Here is a 17,197-nt window from a genome sequence, read left to right on the forward strand (position 1 = left end):
ATGCACTTTAGATATATAAATATAAATATATATACAAGTAATTTTGTTCATTGACTTTTCTTGTGGTTGATTGAAATGAAGAAAAACGTTGGTCACCCCTCTGTGTTATTTCTCCCACTCCGCCGTATGTCCTTTGTGTCTCGTTTCTCCCCTGCTGACCCGGATGGCCCTCGTGTCGCCCACAAACACAGTCCATGTGACTCAACAGGGTCATTGGCTCTTTGTACATTTGTGCTTCAACCCCCCCCCCCCCCCCCCCCCCCCCTCTGTCCCTCACCACCCCACACTGTTCCCCCGGAATCCATGTTCCTTTCTCATGGCCTGCTTTTGCTTCTGATTGACAAAAAAAGTTCACTCTGTACATAAACTGAACACTCAACGACTCAATATTGTTGTTTGTCACCTGCACTGAGAGAACACCCTATACTGAATGGATTAAACATTTGACAGTATCCCTACTCGGTGTTGTGAGTCTTTGATGTGTCCAACCCCCCCCCCCCCACACCCCCACCCCCCTTACCCCACCGTTTGTTTTCGGGCTGTTTTGTTCATGTCCTATCAGACCACCTACTGTAGGGTCCTTTACCTGCACATTTCAATCAATGAAAAGCAAAGCCAGGCTCGCTTCTTCGGAAGTCCATCTTGACCTTTAGATCGCTTGTGAAGGGAGACATTGTGCGAGTGCACACAAACACACACACACTGAAGGGCCGAGCTCATCAACAACATCCCTAAGACCTCGGCCTCCTTTCACGGCTCTTTGAAATCCAAACCTCATTAGATATAGAGAGACAATTGGACACTTGCAACAGATTAAACAGTCTTATCTCAAATCCTCCTGGAATGACAATGTAACCACATACTTTGATACTGGAAGTACACTAGCTGGAAGTATCAAGTGTAAACAGATGGTTCTGCCATGATTTCAATCATATCCTAATACCAGCTCACACTGACAGGAAGTCTTTCAAGTAGAATTCTCGGTACAACATCAAAAGTAAAGACCCATCTGTCTTAGGCCATAGACCCTGGGCCAATAGCTCCAGTCCTCTATAAGATCAAGAGTTGACCATGTTAAATCTTGGCAGTACAAGCTTTCAGGAATCCTGCTGACCCAACACAGTGACCACTTTAACAGAGGATTATGGGGGAAATAGGTGGTACCGCATCACTAATAATGGCATGATTGATAGTTCCCTCTGGTCTCAAAGGGATGCCATCTTTTTCTTCCGTTTTGTTCATGTGCATGAGTCGCCTCATACAGGAAGCAGAACCCACTCACAAATCACTATGGTTTCCCGGATGACTTTCATGGCTAGCCTAAGTAAATGGCCTCTCATATGGACGCTGACTAAGATCATACCCAGAATTTAAGCAGACACTACCACCGGGTGCATGGGTCAGATTATTCATTCAGATGGAGACATACACATTTTTTAAGGCATGGATTGGAAGATCTATTTCAAAGTGGCTAATACTGAAATGGGCTCGCCACCCTCTCCAATATGGGGCCTTTTTTTTTATCAAACTGCTAAACCAAAGCCTGTACACCAGCTATACTGCTCTCACTTCAGAGACAGGGAAGTGCTTTACAGCTTTCCACTCAATAGAGCAAATGTGTCAACAAATTGCCACTCCTCATCATAAATTTAACCCAATATTCAATTACAAATGATCAACGGTTCCAAGCACAAGAATGTAGCGTTAAGAACTTGGCACCTACAGGAACCATTAAAATAATTCACAGCGCTGGGTTTTGCAACATGACAAGTTTGGTTTGGCGGGCTCTTGAAGAGCTGAAAGACAACTCACATGAGAACGGGAGCAGTGTTGATGTTATGATTCAAACACCGACAGGATGACGACTCCAAGACAGCTCTCAGAGTTAAAACATTCAACCAACTAAAATAAAACTGGTATAAATATCCATAACCTCAATGTCCTGACTTTCTCAGTGGCATCATAAGTCTATGTAACCTCTACAAACAAGGCCGGGCCAAAGGTGACAAGAGAAGACTCCCAGAGTGACGAAAATAGAGAAGTAACGGCTTCACTGCAAAGTGTCTGGGTCATTTTGCTGTGAATCTTTTGCAATATTTGAGTATCCAGTATGATATGTTTACCTTGGAGAAATGGGTTTAACATTCATCTAAAACACTGACCTTGAGAGACAACTCATTGTGAAGTCGTCCAACGAGTGAGAAAAACAAGCTGGTCTGTCAGCACAGACGTTTTCTTTAAAGCACCTTCACACAAATAAACTATTTTGATGGGCAAGAAGCTGAACTTACAGAGGCCTCTCAGGGTAGTTTGATCCTATTTCAAAATTGGCTGCTATTCAACAGGACTCAGACCTACTCCTTGGGAAAACAATCAAGGAGAAATAATTAGGAAGAAATGTAAACCTCTAGAGCTTAGGGACAATAGTATTATCAGTAAATTAGGAGACGCTGTTCAGATGGATTTACATGTGTTTCAGCAACAAACAAACAACAAACCATTATGCGTCAGCTGATTCTGTGTCTTTATTCATAGGCCTGTACGCATCCAACTGACATCCAACTGGGAGGGGAAAAAATGAGCCAATTACCATGTCAGGTCCTATGATTGTTATACGCAAATCTTTGTTCCTGTGGTCTATGATTCAGATGAGAATGTGGGCAGCGAGTGCTAAACTGAGTGGTTTCTCCTGCATTCAGTGGCTTGAAGGCCAGATGTCCAGCCAGACCAGGACAGGATTTAATCTCATCAATAGAAGAGTTGGCATTCCTGCGGGTGGTTTTCCTCCAGGACGACATAGAGGCATGAGTCAAAAAGTCTTCAAAATCCCCCTCCGTGGGCTTGGGAACGCGGGATAAGTGAAACTGTCCGAGGGCAGGCCGGACAATTAGCCTACTCTGACAGGGAAATCAATAAGGCCGCAAGCCGTGGGAAACATCTGCACAATTTAGATCAGGCGGGCCGCTCCCAGCCCACGAAAATTATCCCTGGATTATTGGTTCAAAAGATATCCTGCCAAGGCAGACGTAGCTCCGCTTGTCCTATACCTGCCTCCCTCAGCTGCCTGATCTCTAAAACACCCTCGGAGGCTGTGACTGGGCGAAGTGGCAGGCGGTGGGAAATGTAGCAGCCCCAACAAAAATGAGGTGGTGTGAGTAGATTGGTTTTCAACAAGGTTCCATGGATTGGGGCTGAAAAAACCTTGAATTTAAATAAACACGAACAGGCTTAAATAGGCAGAGGCAGGAAAAAAGAGGGCTCAAAAACTTAGACTTGATTATTTCAGCCCAGCTTCAAATCTTTTCAAACAAAGAGAACGAGAGTGTGATTTTCAAACAAGTTGAAAAAAGTCTATACCAAAGAATGATAATTCGGCTTGCCAACCTTTTGATGAAATTTTATCTGACTGAAAATCACCTAAATTCTCCTAAGACGTTTCAGAGTAAGAGCTTAAATTCACTATAAATCATTAGTATACCCTTACCATGTGCGTGATGACAATTTTACTGCGACTTGTTTCTCCACCTTAGTACCTGACAAAACATAATAGTTTCTAACTTACTGTGCAAAAATGCTTTATTAGTTTGTGCCACCTTGAGGGAGGGTCCTTGTGAGGTTCCACTGCCACACTACTTGGGACCAGTCTGAGAACCTGGGGAATACAACAGCAACCAAAACATGTTATCTGGCAGTACTTCAGCATGGCCAACAAGTGATCGTTTTAGGGTCCATGGGACACAAGCAGGAGACACAACGTATTTGTGATAGACCAATCGTAAAATAATTTGTAATGGAAGTAATGGATCCGGCATTAATTCGCTGTATCCGCTTAAAATACTAAACCTGCTGCGGCAAGTTTTCCCTGATGAGCACTCACCTTCTTGTCGCCCATGGAGACAATGTTCTTGATTAAGCAATTTCACACGATGCTGTCAATATAAATGTCAGCATTGGTTGTTATTAGGTCGTAGGTAGCCTACGAGGCCGCAGGCATTGGAATGTCCAACGAAATTACTTGGTCGGAACAGGCTGTTCTGTAAACATTTGCAAATTGATGGAGGTCAAAAAACTACCACGTGAGGAGACAACCTCAGTAAAAACCCTACTGCTGTATGATCGTTGTAAAGATTTAGTCTTAAACTGATTCAACGTCTTCTACTCGCTTTGAATTATATTGTTGCTTGCTTTCCTACAGGTACACTCTTGCACTTTTGAGGTTCATATGTTGTTTAATTGTAACTTGTTTAACTACATGCTCTTATGTTTCTTCCCATTGGCACTTTTTTGCTTTTCACAATGTATGCTTCATATTTTGGCTACCCACAATGTTTTGGGGCTATCTCGTTGTTTATGATCATTGACCTATGCACTTTTTGTAAAGCTCTATCTTGGAAGTCGCTTTGGATAAAAACGAATGCTAAATTAAAACATGTAAATGTAATGTAAACTATATATTCATTATTCCAAACAAAACAGCTAATAGGCCTATTTTCTCACCAAATCTAGGATGCAAGTTGCACTGAGAAGCGCCAGTGTTGTGATATAAAGGCAAACAGGCTACCTTTTAAAAGTACAACATAAAGTGTGTTTTGCATGACTGCTTGATCAATATGAAAACGGTCTCCCGAGGATGTGAGTTTTTGGCACACAAAAAAATCACCTTTTAGCACACATGATTCAGGAAATGTTTGGTTCATGCGTCCGTACTTGTGAGCCACAAGAGGGAGGCAAATTACACGGCATTGATCTGGAATGACAATCTAGTCGAATTCGATCCTTAATTCCAAATGTAAGAGTGGCCGTAATGGTTTCTGTTAGGAAATAAGTTAAGTAAAGTAAATAGTTGATTTCAAAAACAAAATGGAGAATAGCCAACAAAATAATTCGTCATGAAAAAAAACGTAACCTCCACAATGGGCATGTGGCCCCACCAGCCAATGAGGAACCAGTCCGGAACTATCCCGACTCACATGTTCTAAACAAGAAGCATGGCTCCCGGAGGAAAGATCAATCGACCGAAAACTGTAAGTAACGGCATATCTTTAACATATTATCAAGAAAGTATCTTCAATGCAGTGTATCTACCCATTTGTTTCTCAGCCTAGAGACTATATGAGTTTACATGACGCCTCGAACTACTGAGTTTTTCACGTGGCCTTCAGTTAAACTCTAGCTATCTACAGACTACACTAGTCATCCCCATGCAATCGTCTAGTATTGTTATTTAGCAAATGTGATCGAACGACGTGCTTGAAAACTTGATGTCATGATATTGATTGTTTGCACGTGAATATGTTAGTGCACGTGTTATATTATTTTTATTGATAATAATGTGCTTATTGCTAAATGATTTTGCTAAGGAGTTGGGCAAGAAGCTATTCAAGAGGCGAAGAGCTCTGACCAGGGAGAAGAGGAAGAGGCACGTGGTAGTGGGAGCAGTGGTGGATAAAGGCCTCACCACTATCCACCACCTGAAGAAAAGAATGTACGTATTACTGTGTTAATTGTTTATTTGTTTGCATCCCTGACTTTGTTGCTGGGTGGAAGGTAGCCCTGATGATCAGACCAGAGATTTTAACCCACATGTGAACAGAGCGCCTATAGAATCAGAATCAGAATCAGAAAGGGATTTATTCGCCATGAAAGTTTGCACAGACAAGGAATTTGCTTTGGCAGGAAGGTGCATACAATAAACATATACCTAAAATTTAAATATGTGGACTAACTATACTAAGGGTACATAAACTAGCAGTACTAAGTGGGATAAATATAAGTTGCCGTAAATTACAATATAAAAATACAAAAATACAAATATTACAAAAAATACAAATGTACAAGATACCATATGATACCATACCATACCATAACGTTGGCTTGTAGAGGTCTGACCAGAAACCAGCTCACCAAAGTGACGGTGTTGAACTGTAGCAAGGCATTAACATTGATGGTAGTTAACTGGCCGTGGCTAATTTGTCCTAGTTGTCAATGTAATCTTATGTTGGACTCCACCTGCCCTATTTAATGGAATTGAAACACCATTGAGTGTAAAATCTGGTAGACAGAGCAATAAATGTACTTGCTAATTTATTTCATAAATTGTGCTCATTTTGTCAGTTCAAGCCCAAGAGCAAACATCACCTTGTCTGGGAAAAAGAAACGCAAGCTTCTCAAACAACTTCAACACATGGCGCAGGAGAAGACTGTCATGGATGGTGAGCGTTTATCGTGGCGCGTCTGTTCCCGCGCGTAAACATCTCATTCCCAACAGCTCCACACCCTAGCTTACGTATCCTCACACTGTCAGCAAATGCGGCAACACATCTGAAGCGCACCAGTACACTTGATCTATATTTGGAGGCAATAGCAGGCCTCTGATACTTAGCTGTTTGCTGTCCTCTCCCTTTTTTCCTCCACAGTGGAAGTGGCTCCAAAGAGAAAGCCTGCAGCAGCCAAGAAACAGACTGTTACTCCTGCACCTGCCACGCCCACGGCCACAGCAAAGGATGTTGAAATGGCAGCGACAGAATGACTGAGGGATCACTCAATCTACCATTTAGATTCCTGGCCCAATAGCCTGGATTCTAAGTCAATGGACACTATTTTCTCTGAAAGAAGATGTGATGAATGTTGAATTGTGAATAACTTAGTTTGAGCAAATGGTCGGAGGGGGAGCAGTTAACTTTTTGCGTTTCTGTCAGGAGGTCTATTATGTTCCCGTGCTTTTGATGCTACAGTAAGTCAAGTACATGTCAAAACTGTTAATATTCTGTAATAAAATTCAAATAGAATGTCAAAGAATTAGCATTCTCAATATTGCCACAGGGCTGTATCACTACAAGTTAATATTTTAGATAGCCTTTATGTTTGAAATCACAAACATTAATTTGTGAATAGAGAAGTTATGAACAGAAGGCTTATTGCAGCAGTGCATCGTCACTGTAAAGTGGGTGTAGTTTTGTACAAGTGAACAGATGGCACACCAAAACTGATTTCATGGTGTGTTTTTGTGTGAATTGTGAGCAGTTTTGACTTCCTAATGTTGTGGAAATCCATTTAGCTCATCTGTTGAGAACACAATGTTCCTTTAACTAGCTTGATTATAATATCTGAGTGCCATAATTCCTTGTATGGGTGTGAATGCTAAGATACCTCCTAAATGATAAATGAGCTAATGAAGTGAACCATGAATGCTTGAACATAAAGTTTATTGTTCACATAATTTATTAGAAATCAGTTTATGAATTGCTAAATGTAGGTAATGTCCTTTTTTTAATTGGTTGCTTGACTTAGATAATATATTATTAGCTCAATCAAGTGAATGCTCTTCTGGACGTAGGCTAATGGTGTTTTATTTATTTAATTGTGCCGACTGATGATGGAACATTGTGTTAGACGGGAGGGCAAGAGAAACGCACCAGCATCCCTCCCCCTTGCTAGAAGCGCCGAGGACAAAGACTAAAATGGGTCAGACTCGAGAGAAACGAAGATCTCTCGCTGTACAGATTACGTACCAGCTACAGTGCTATCTTTAGGTCAGATAAATGCATTTAGTACGCCTGATTCTCCGCGTCGTCTATAGGATACATTACTCTTTAATCCTTTATGGCTAAAAGTCTTACGACGCAGATTTAAAGAGACGGAGATACATCGATTCTGTGTTAGATGCTGTCTGGATAAACATTCAAACGTCTTGGAAATCGTCAACATGTCTTTTAAATCTTCGAATGGTTAATGTGTAGCCAAAACCACAAATTATTCCAATGTTATTGGCAATCTTGTCTCGGATACTGCTTTAAGTTGTCCTGGGAACCAACGACCTGTGCAGACGAGGACGTTGGCAGCGCCGCGGGGGTGCTCGAACATAAGGCACACGTACGTTATTGTAAAGAATGGCTTACTAAAATGCGAGGGGTAGCCTATCCTAGGCCACATTGGTCTATCTGTTTTGTAGATGTAAGTGCTTTACCACTATCGCTGTTTTGTTTAAACATGGGCCTGATTTTGTGATGAATTAATAACGGAGCATGGGTCATAATAGGTTTGTATATTGGCACTAAATTAATCTTCTGGGACATGGTTGCAATTACATGAAATCTCGCTTTATTAAAATTAGTGCTACGTATTTCACAAAGATTGCATCACGATTCTGACCATTCTCCGGAGACAGTAATGCACACGTAGCGTAGCGACGCATCCTGTACTGATGCCTAAATCATGAGGGTTCACATCCAAAGCTTGGTTAACATCCCTAGCATTTGAAGTCGACATTGAAGTTACAATATTCCTTTCCAAGTTATGGTCCAAACTATATTCCACCTGTCTTGTAGCCTAACAGGTGAAGCTTGTAGCATGCCAAAATAGTTTTTATCATTGTGTTGGTCTACACATTAAGCCCATCCCTCATCCCATCCCCGTCCTGGCGGACTCCTTATCAGTACCATGTCCCACATGACAAATCTCCAGGCACCAGACATGACCCAGCACCATACTTTTATAGGCTGGAACTCGCTTATGGCAGATTAGTTTTGAAATCTTTTGTAATCATGTTGATGGCGCTTTTACTTGGATCAGATAGCCACAGCACTTAAAGAGATAACATGAATATTGCCATGTCCTACGTAGGAGACAGGAGCAAAGTTCTGCTTCAAGGAGATATAGGTGGAGTGTGTGTTGCACTGTGAACCCCAAGGGCTCCTGAATTTCTAATGGAGGACTGCTACTGACATTCAAAAGCCATTGGTGAGTAGGCTCCTGTCCAAAAAACAAGCCTTGAACATGTCTGGGATTGTCAACATTTAATGGTGAACCTTTTTATCAAGATTTAATTTGGTGGCTTCAGTGGGAACTAGTACTAATTACTGAAGTAAACAACGCATAAAGGTAAATATGGTTGAGAAACAAGGACACATATAAAACCATGATATTGTTGCAAGTAACAGATGTGAGTTGTTCGTGTGATAATTGAGGATATGTATCCTCATTATAGTGTTTTCACACATTTTTAGTCAGTGAAGGCGTTGCTACTTTTTCTCAGGTCTCTAACGCGTTAAAGGGGAAACATTGGCAAAACCTTTCATGTTGGTTGCCTTCATTATGTCTTAGTTCATCTCAGTGGTGTGTGAGGAGATTCATGGAAATGGGCTTGGTTGTTCTTGACACATCCAGTGTATAAATATAGTTTTAGGACACATAAGTATTGTTTTATATGTATGGTATAACAAAGGGACAGATGTCACTGACTCATGCTGATAAGAGTGTCTCAGAGTTAGCTCAACCTGTGAAATAAAATGGAGAGAGGGTGAGCCGTGTTTCTGAAGAGATAGCTTTGATGTTTTGTGGTTGGAAGTCTATCAAATGCTTAGTTTCCCGTGGAGGAAAAAATCCTGTTTATGAGGCTTAAGAAAACAGTAGCAGTTACACTACAAGTAATTGTCCTTATTCAAGGAGGCTTTTCGGGATTTCTCTCTCAAAATGTATTTCTTGCATGTTGGTTGAATTAGGACTTTGACATTAACAAATGTATTTCCTATTTCTCTGGTTTCCGTGTGGGTAACTTTGTGGTCCTGTGATTGGGTTGAGGAATCTTTTATTTTGATTTATTTTTTACTTGTATTGTTTGATTGACATATTCTTAACCTAGTTTTCTTAATTTTATTTTGGTGCAGAAGTTGGTTTAAATAACCATGTCCAGTATACTGAGTTAATGGTTGTAGCGTGTCTGACTCCTCCATGCACTCTGCTCTATGTCCCCACAGCACTCTGTATTTGCCCTCACATTCTGGGGCCTGGAAGAGTATGTCTATAACCAGAGCCCTGTGGATCTGTGAAGCCATGATACTCTCACCGACCCGTCCGCTGTCCATGGGGACGAAAGTGGTCTTCCTCCTCGCCATGACGGTGCTGATGGTCACAGTCCCTGTCCAGGGTGCGAACCAGGAGATGTGTTTCTCCAGGCAACACCAGAACACCATCGTCAACGTGCGGGTGGCGTTAACCAAACCTGGCACCGCCATGGACTCCAGATACGTTTTGTCTGAGCGTGACTGTGTCCTTTCCTGCTGTTCACAAGAAGTAAAGCCAGGTAGATGAAACCCAACAACAAGGCATGCTATTTATAGAACACATTAAGGACTGTCAGTGTGAAGACACACATCATGTTCTTTTTCTTTTCTAACCTAATTTGCAAAACGTACCTTTTGAGGATTTGTTTACATTATTTGTTTCATTGGCACATTCCTATCGATAAATTAACGTGAATTTGTACCATTATTTTAATCCTTCAAGGCATCAGCTGCACTATGGCAGTGTACAATCCTAATAAGACAAAAGATCCACCCAACAACCAAAATTGCTATCTGTTCCACTGTGAAACACCACAAGATTGCCCTCTTATGGCCACACAGGCTGGCATCAACACGTTTGACATTTCCAAAGGTAAAAATTTCAATATTGTTAGACTTATGATTGAGTGTCAGTGTTTTGATCTTCAGTACATATTAACCTAATGATCTTTGCCATGTTACATAGGTCTGATTCGTGCCACCACAGTGAGACCCATTACCACAGCTCAAACAACTACAACAACCACAGAGCCAGCCCCAACTACCCCAACTACCCCCCAACCCACCTTTACTACAACTACCACACAAGGTACTACGACAACACAGCCAACCACAACAACAACAGCAGCAACACAATCACCGGTTACAACACAGCCGACATCTACAACTACTACCCTACAAACCACTACAACCACACCAACAACAACCCCACCACCAACCACTACAACAACAACCCAAGCCGCAACTACCACACAACCAACAACCACCACAACGCAACCTACAACCACTCAGCAACCGATCACGACCACTACCACTGCACCGACAATCATTATAATACAGATACCTATTACAATAGAACCAACAACTACAATAATTGAGGATACAACTACTGCTAGTACCACGACAAAACCAACCACTACCACAACTACAAGTCCTCCAATAACCAAAAAGCCTAATAAACCCACAAAAAAACAAAATAAAACAACAAAAAAATCAAAACCCCATCCTGTGGTTGCCACAACAACTTCTCCACCTATCCTAATCACAGCTCCCACCCCTACCAAAACAACCATGGGCCAGCAAACTACCCCAAAACCAGAACCACCAATGGAGCCAACAACCTCTACTACGATGTCGACCACTACTATTTCCACCACCACAGCTACCACCACAACTACCACCTCCACTACTACCACTTTCACTACTACCACCTCCACTACTACCACCTCCACTACAACTATGGCACCCACTGAGCCATTGACAACCACAGCTCCAGGGCTGGCCTTTGTACCCAAAGGGGCTATGGAGTCCAGCCCTGGCCTCCAAAACCCCATCCCTCCTGAGGGTGGGAGTGTTGTCCAGGGGAAGGGTGTGGCCTCACAAGGGTCTCTGAAGACCAGCCTGGTAGCTGTTGTGGTGGTGGGGCTTGCTATCCTCACCCTGTCCTTAGCGGTGATGGGCCGCAAAGCCATGGAGTCCTTTGACAGGCGCCACTACACCAGATTGGAACTTAACGACCTGCACTATGAGGTGTGAACACACCTGCGCACGTGGACACACCAGCTTTTGTCTTGCTTCACAATGTTCTGCCCTGAAAAGACACAGCTCATGCAAAAAAAATATACACTTACTTTTTCAATAAGTCACAGTATCAGTTTACTAGTATTTACTAGTACAACATCACACAACCTAGATTGAAATGGCCCCTCTTTTAAAGTTCAACAGCGAGATTTGAGATAGATACGGAATAACTATAAAAACAGCAATACGTCCATTCCATAAACTCAGGAAGCCTCTGATTTAAGGGCCCAGGGGCATAGAGTGACAATGCTCCCACTGCATGTCATGGACAACCCTTAGCAAGAAAATGTAAGATGAAAAAGGCCTTGTGTATGTAAGAGGTAAACCTCTGCATGTCTTTTGTTTAGTTCCACATGTTTGGTACCATAGCCATATGAGATTGTGGACTCTTTCTTTACCAACTCAATTGTAATGTCTGACGTAATTCACTTTTTCACTGTGTAGTTTTATTGTTACATACAAATTCTTCTGGTTTTGCAGTAGCTGAAATGAAGTGATGGATGCAATTCTTTGAAAATTGATGCACAGTTGTATCCTACGTTTTTGATATAATACACTTCTTTTTAAATGGTAAGATTCTTTTCATAGGTAGATTACACTGGCCGCACACTATTTTCATAAGTAACTTTGTACTAAATCAGTGTGAGAGTGAGTGTGCAGATTGAATGCACTAATCAATACGTGTGAGAAAAATGCCTACTGGTAGGTTAGATATCCTTATGTACCACAAGATGGCAGAAGCTACCTTTGAAATCACTACTGATTTTGTATTGGCATGCTGCGCAGCCACTTTAAAAGTCTCACCACGCCAAATTATGATACAGTTGCACAAATATCAAGTTGTTTATGATTAGTATTGCTTTAATTTGTAAAATGTGAAAATAATGGATGGTAAAAGTTTGGTCTTGTTTTGTGAAGTCTTGCTTTCAAATAAAATTTGGATTAAGTGTTTGAAATATTAGTTAGTAAGAAATAAAAGGTGTTTTTTGAATAAGAATTGTGTGGTTTTTATTTAGTCTTTTTTATTTATTTATCTTGGAACTGTAGAGGATCTAGCCTATGTCAAATGATGCATTTCCTCTATCTCCCGCTATTGCACACAGTAAACTAAAAATAATATTTTGTTATTTCAGGTTGGCGTAACAATTTTTTTTCTTCAAAACTATTCGTTTTCTCTCATTCTTAAGATTTATTTTTAATTGATTCGATTTGTGTTTTCTCATTAAATAAGATGCTAGGCAATACTTTTTATACACATATTTTAAATATATGGGTTTTAGATGGGGAGGACCTGTTTGTCATTTATAAGAGTTATTTCAAAAGCTTAACTGGGAAACTGTCTACTTTGAGGATGTTCCACGTACAGCCACTTGCACAGTTGATAAACTCTTTCCAGTCTGTAGCCGATGCAGGGGCATAGGGGTAGCCTATGTTGTGCTAAACCGAAGCACAAGTTGGCTACTCCGTGAGAAACTAGTCCCATTGGAATGTGTATCTTCCCATTGAAACAATTGTTGTACAACCCTAGATTTTACTCGTCTTGCAAAGTGAAGATGTGTCTACCCATATATGTAACTTTATGCATTACCACCCAAGCGCTTTTCGTTATTCCACTTTTCTCGCCTGGAAAGGACGTATGTAATCAACTATAACAATAGCCAGCATTCGAGTATTCAGAGAAAGAAGGGAATAAGGTAACGGGGGGAGGGTTGGCATTTTTTCCTTCCAGCGGAAGGAGACGTTGTGTTTATAATGAACTGTTCACGAAAGATTCGGATCATTTTAGTGAACCGAATATACTGAATATTTCCTTCTAAATCGTCATTTCACAAAATAAATTAGGAAGTGAAATTGATACATTAAATTCCATTTTATTTTATTTAATTTTGTACATTTGACACTGTTTAGGCAGCGAAATTTTAAGGTAATTCAGCCGATGAAAAATTAATCCCTTATTTGTATTAGTTGAAACTTGAGAATTAACACAAATTCAACTGAAAAAGAATACATTAAATAATTAAAACCTTGAAGTTTTCAATTTAATGCTATTTAAGGGTCCGTTTTACCCCAAGCATAGCTGGCATTGTAAGGAATAAAATTATTCAGTGAGCTAATGATTCGAATCTTCTGAAAGATCTGAAGCCAAAGATCGGCTCTGGGATAATGATTCGGAATGCCCATCACCAGCGCTCAAGCAGGAGAATGAGAGATTTGGAATCGCAGCGCCACCGCCGAGTCTGAACCAACATACCCTGCTAGAATGGAGCTGAGAATAATTTGAGATACAGTGTAACCAGCCCAAACTCGAACATTGTTACAATCTCAAGAATTGCGCGCAGGGAATAGAACACAGCAATGCGAATCTTGCGTTGAAGAGGAGAGACTGGGGCGAGAAAAAGGGAGAAAGATGGGCGCCGTGCTACGGAGTCTGTTGTTGTGTAGTTTTTGTTTGCTAATACGAGGTGAGTTGTGATCTTTTGTGTTCATAATTGGTTGGAAAGTTGTGATTTGTAAGCAAATATAGGACTGTTTCAATGCAAACAACAATTATAGGCATTGTGTGCACATTTGTGGGGCCCAGAGAAAGGTTTGATTGCTCATCATGAGTAGCCAGCAAGCTGCTGTAGCAATGCGTGTGTGTGGCTCCAGTTAGGAGAGATGGCTTTCTCCCAGCTAACATTAGCTAGCCAGCTAACAAACTCTACAACAATCATTCACCCATTTAGTCATGTTGATCACTTATGAATAGTTAGCACATAAATGTTGGGTCGTTGTTTGTGTTGTGAATTACGCCCACACAGCATATCCTCAAGGAATTCTCGGATGTTTGATGTTGCTAGCTTTTTGGCAGGCTATGGCTAACTATATGTTTATCTAAGATAGGTGCATGGATAAGCTAGCAGCACAGCTAACATTTTAGCTGTACTCATGTGCCACTAACTGCATAGTACAACTCGGTAATACATCCTGTCTATCCTTGTTTGCTATTGTTAGTCAAATGCAAAGATTTGGTTTTCAGTCACTGGCATGGCTTAATTAGTTGGTCATCGTGTTATCGCGTAAGTTAAGCAATGCATATGCAACAGGCTAATGAAGGACATTAACGTTGTTGGCAACCTGCTTTCTTTTCCTTTCCCGATTGGAACTTGTTCAGGGATACTGTAGGGCTCCGTGTTTTTTAGTTTCACATAAGCAGTATGCAATTATTTGATGTATGTTAATATATGACGACATTATGCTTCAGCATCATAATGGTAAATATCAAATTTTCACAGTTTGAGTCTAAAGAGCTTTCTTGTAGACTGCCAAGTATAGAGAAAGCTGTAAGCTAAACATCAACATTTGCTCAGCCCCTGGTGTCAGACACAGAGGGCCCACAAAGAGCCTTGAAAGCAATAACACATGGTGTTCCCATTCAGACAGTATCTCATCATTCCACTAAAGATAGGCAAACCTCTGCTTAGACAAAATGTTTAGTAGGTGACTTTTGCATGGTGTTAGGGGAACAGTTGGGTCTTGCAAGCAAGTTTGCTACCATACTTTTTAGACCCACCTTTTCTACAAAAATGTTTTGTGGGATTGACCATTGTCAATTCTAATGAATGGAAACAGGATTTTAGGCTATCTTCATCTGGTAGTCATATTTGGATGGGTTTAGCAGGCGCAAAAGGCATCAGTGTTTTGGATCAGTCATCTAAGAAAATCTAGAAATATTTTCATTCAAAGAGCCCTTGAGTTCAAAGAGCAAGCAAACTGTTGAACGTATGTCATTTGTTAACACAAAACCCTTACAAAATTACCAGTAGCTGTTATCGCAATGTAATTCATTCTTATAACAAGAATCAGGTGGGACACCTCACAGACTTGGAAAATAAAGGCTTGTAGTTAGTCCTCTTTGCAAAGTCCTATTGAAGCCGCTCTTCAACCTCTCATGTATTGAATAGCCTACGCGTTTGACTGTTAAAGGCCTTCCTTATTTAGCTGTCATAAAAACAAGGTTCAGGTAGGCAGCTTAACAAAAGTGACTGCACCCAGGGTGGCAAACGGAGAAGCGTCTTCCAAGTGTCCCAAAACTGCATTTCCTCTTGTATTTACTTCTGGCAGAGTGGAGTTGTCTTGGATGGAACTACCCGGTGTTCTGAGAATTTTATTTGGAGAAGGAAATTCCCCCATGGTTAAAAAAAACAGCTACACCATAGGAGGCAAGGGGCTTGAGGTTGACCTTGATAGTGATCCGTTGGCATGTGGTGGTAGATGTGTCAAATTGGGGTTAGGCAGTGTGCCAAGAACCAGGAGAGGTGGTGTGAGGCCCAGCCTGTAGCCTCACTACTATTGCATTTCACCATTTAGCATATCGGATAGCTCCAAGTCAGTGTAGTATTTTGCAAGATAAGGCAATGGGGATGAAAGCGATGATCATATCTAATTAGAGTCTTAAAACGTTTGTGTGTAGGCCTACTGCTCACAGAACTAAAGCCTGCTTTAACTCTCACAAGGCCTTCTGGAATGGGTTCCACAGGGTTGTTTCAAGTCCTAATCCATGATAAAGTTGGGTGAAGTCTGCAGCAGGCATCCAAATCACATAGACTTGCAACAACATGTGAAGGGGATTTTTTTGTTGTTGCACGCATGTCCTTGAACGTACTCCAGGGTTAAAGTAACAGGTATGCAAGAAAACAGGGAACTTTGGGTTTTTGTGACATGCCAGTATGAGTCATGTTAGTAATACATCTGAGAACCCAGAGGTTGTTTCACGACTACAGGGATAAAAAATGCCATCACTTTGTAAAAAGTAAAAAAAAAAAAACTAATGTGACTAAGGAAAACCCGCCTCGGATTTCAATTTCAGTTCATGTGTCAGACAAGTGGGGTTGTTGGTTTCGGTCATAGCAATCCTGTTCTACAAAGGGCTCTCGCATCCCCGCTTGTACAGTAGTACCTAATCCATGATGTGTTTTTGTCTTAATCCTCCAGGAGTGCCCCTCCTGCTGTATGCAAACCGGCGGGACCTGCGGCTGGTGGACGCGGCGCACGGGAAGGCCAACGCCACGGTGGTGGTCGGAGGACTGGAGGACGCTGCAGCCGTGGACTACGTTTACGCTCACGGGCTCATCTACTGGAGCGACGTGAGCGAGGAAGCCATCAAGCGCACCGTTTTTAACCAATTAGGGGCCAGCGGGGTCCAAACCATTGTTGTGTCAGGACTGGCTTCTCCGGACGGACTGGCTTGCGACTGGCTGGGCAGCAAACTTTACTGGACCGACTCGGAAACCAATCGGATCGAGGTCGCCGAACTCGATGGATCGTTGAGAAAAGTTCTGTTCTGGCAAGAGCTGGATCAGCCAAGGGCTATCGCCTTGGATCCAGGAAGAGGGTAAGCACCTGGCTTTGTTTGGTCACTGAAAGGTGGAGTGGGGGGGTGGGGTTGAGGCAGAAAGAGTGTGTGTGTGGAGGGAGGAAGGGGGGTGTAACTGCTTTTGTGAGGTCCACCTTTGTTTGCGGCACTGGCCTGGATTGGGTTGCAAGGTTCCCTAAGCCCAGAGCCTTCTCCAACA

At 41.7% G+C, this 17,197-nt stretch overlaps 3 protein-coding genes across 5 annotated transcripts in view; all 3 read left to right on the forward strand.

Moving 5' to 3' along the window:
- Positions 1-4,947: 4,947 nt before the first annotated feature.
- c17h11orf98 (chromosome 17 C11orf98 homolog) lies at positions 4,948-7,219 on the forward strand. Its single transcript, XM_067254632.1, has 4 exons — positions 4,948-5,024; positions 5,361-5,485; positions 6,115-6,212; positions 6,417-7,219. The coding sequence occupies exons 1-4, from the start codon at positions 4,989-4,991 to the stop codon at positions 6,527-6,529; spliced, it is 372 nt and encodes a 123-aa protein (XP_067110733.1). The 5' UTR covers positions 4,948-4,988; the 3' UTR covers positions 6,530-7,219.
- A 1,600-nt stretch (positions 7,220-8,819) lies between these two features.
- On the forward strand, positions 8,820-12,639 carry mansc1 (MANSC domain containing 1). Of its 2 annotated transcripts, XM_067254687.1 has the most exons (5): positions 8,820-8,880; positions 9,756-10,081; positions 10,285-10,434; positions 10,528-10,650; positions 11,110-12,639. In XM_067254687.1, exons 2-5 carry the CDS (start codon positions 9,796-9,798, stop codon positions 11,595-11,597), a joined length of 1,047 nt encoding a protein of 348 aa, XP_067110788.1. In that variant the 5' UTR covers positions 8,820-8,880; positions 9,756-9,795; the 3' UTR covers positions 11,598-12,639. The 2 variants fall into 2 exon arrangements, with proteins under 2 accessions (XP_067110788.1, XP_067110786.1); XM_067254685.1 differs by having other exon boundaries at positions 10,528-12,639.
- Positions 12,640-13,961: 1,322 nt separating this feature from the next.
- Positions 13,962-17,197, forward strand: part of lrp6 (low density lipoprotein receptor-related protein 6) — a 39,556-nt gene continuing 36,320 nt past the window's right edge. The window contains exons 1-2 of one of the 2 annotated variants that reach the window (XM_067254270.1): positions 13,962-14,104; positions 16,617-17,016. In XM_067254270.1, the coding sequence (XP_067110371.1) occupies positions 14,050-14,104; positions 16,617-17,016 (455 nt within the window). In that variant the 5' untranslated portion in view covers positions 13,962-14,049. The remainder of the gene's footprint in view (positions 14,105-16,616; positions 17,017-17,197) is intronic. The other variant, XM_067254269.1, reaches the window with a different exon arrangement.

The sequence above is a fragment of the Osmerus mordax genome, chromosome 17, assembly GCF_038355195.1.
Source record: "Osmerus mordax isolate fOsmMor3 chromosome 17, fOsmMor3.pri, whole genome shotgun sequence".
Lineage (NCBI taxonomy): Eukaryota > Metazoa > Chordata > Actinopteri > Osmeriformes > Osmeridae > Osmerus > Osmerus mordax.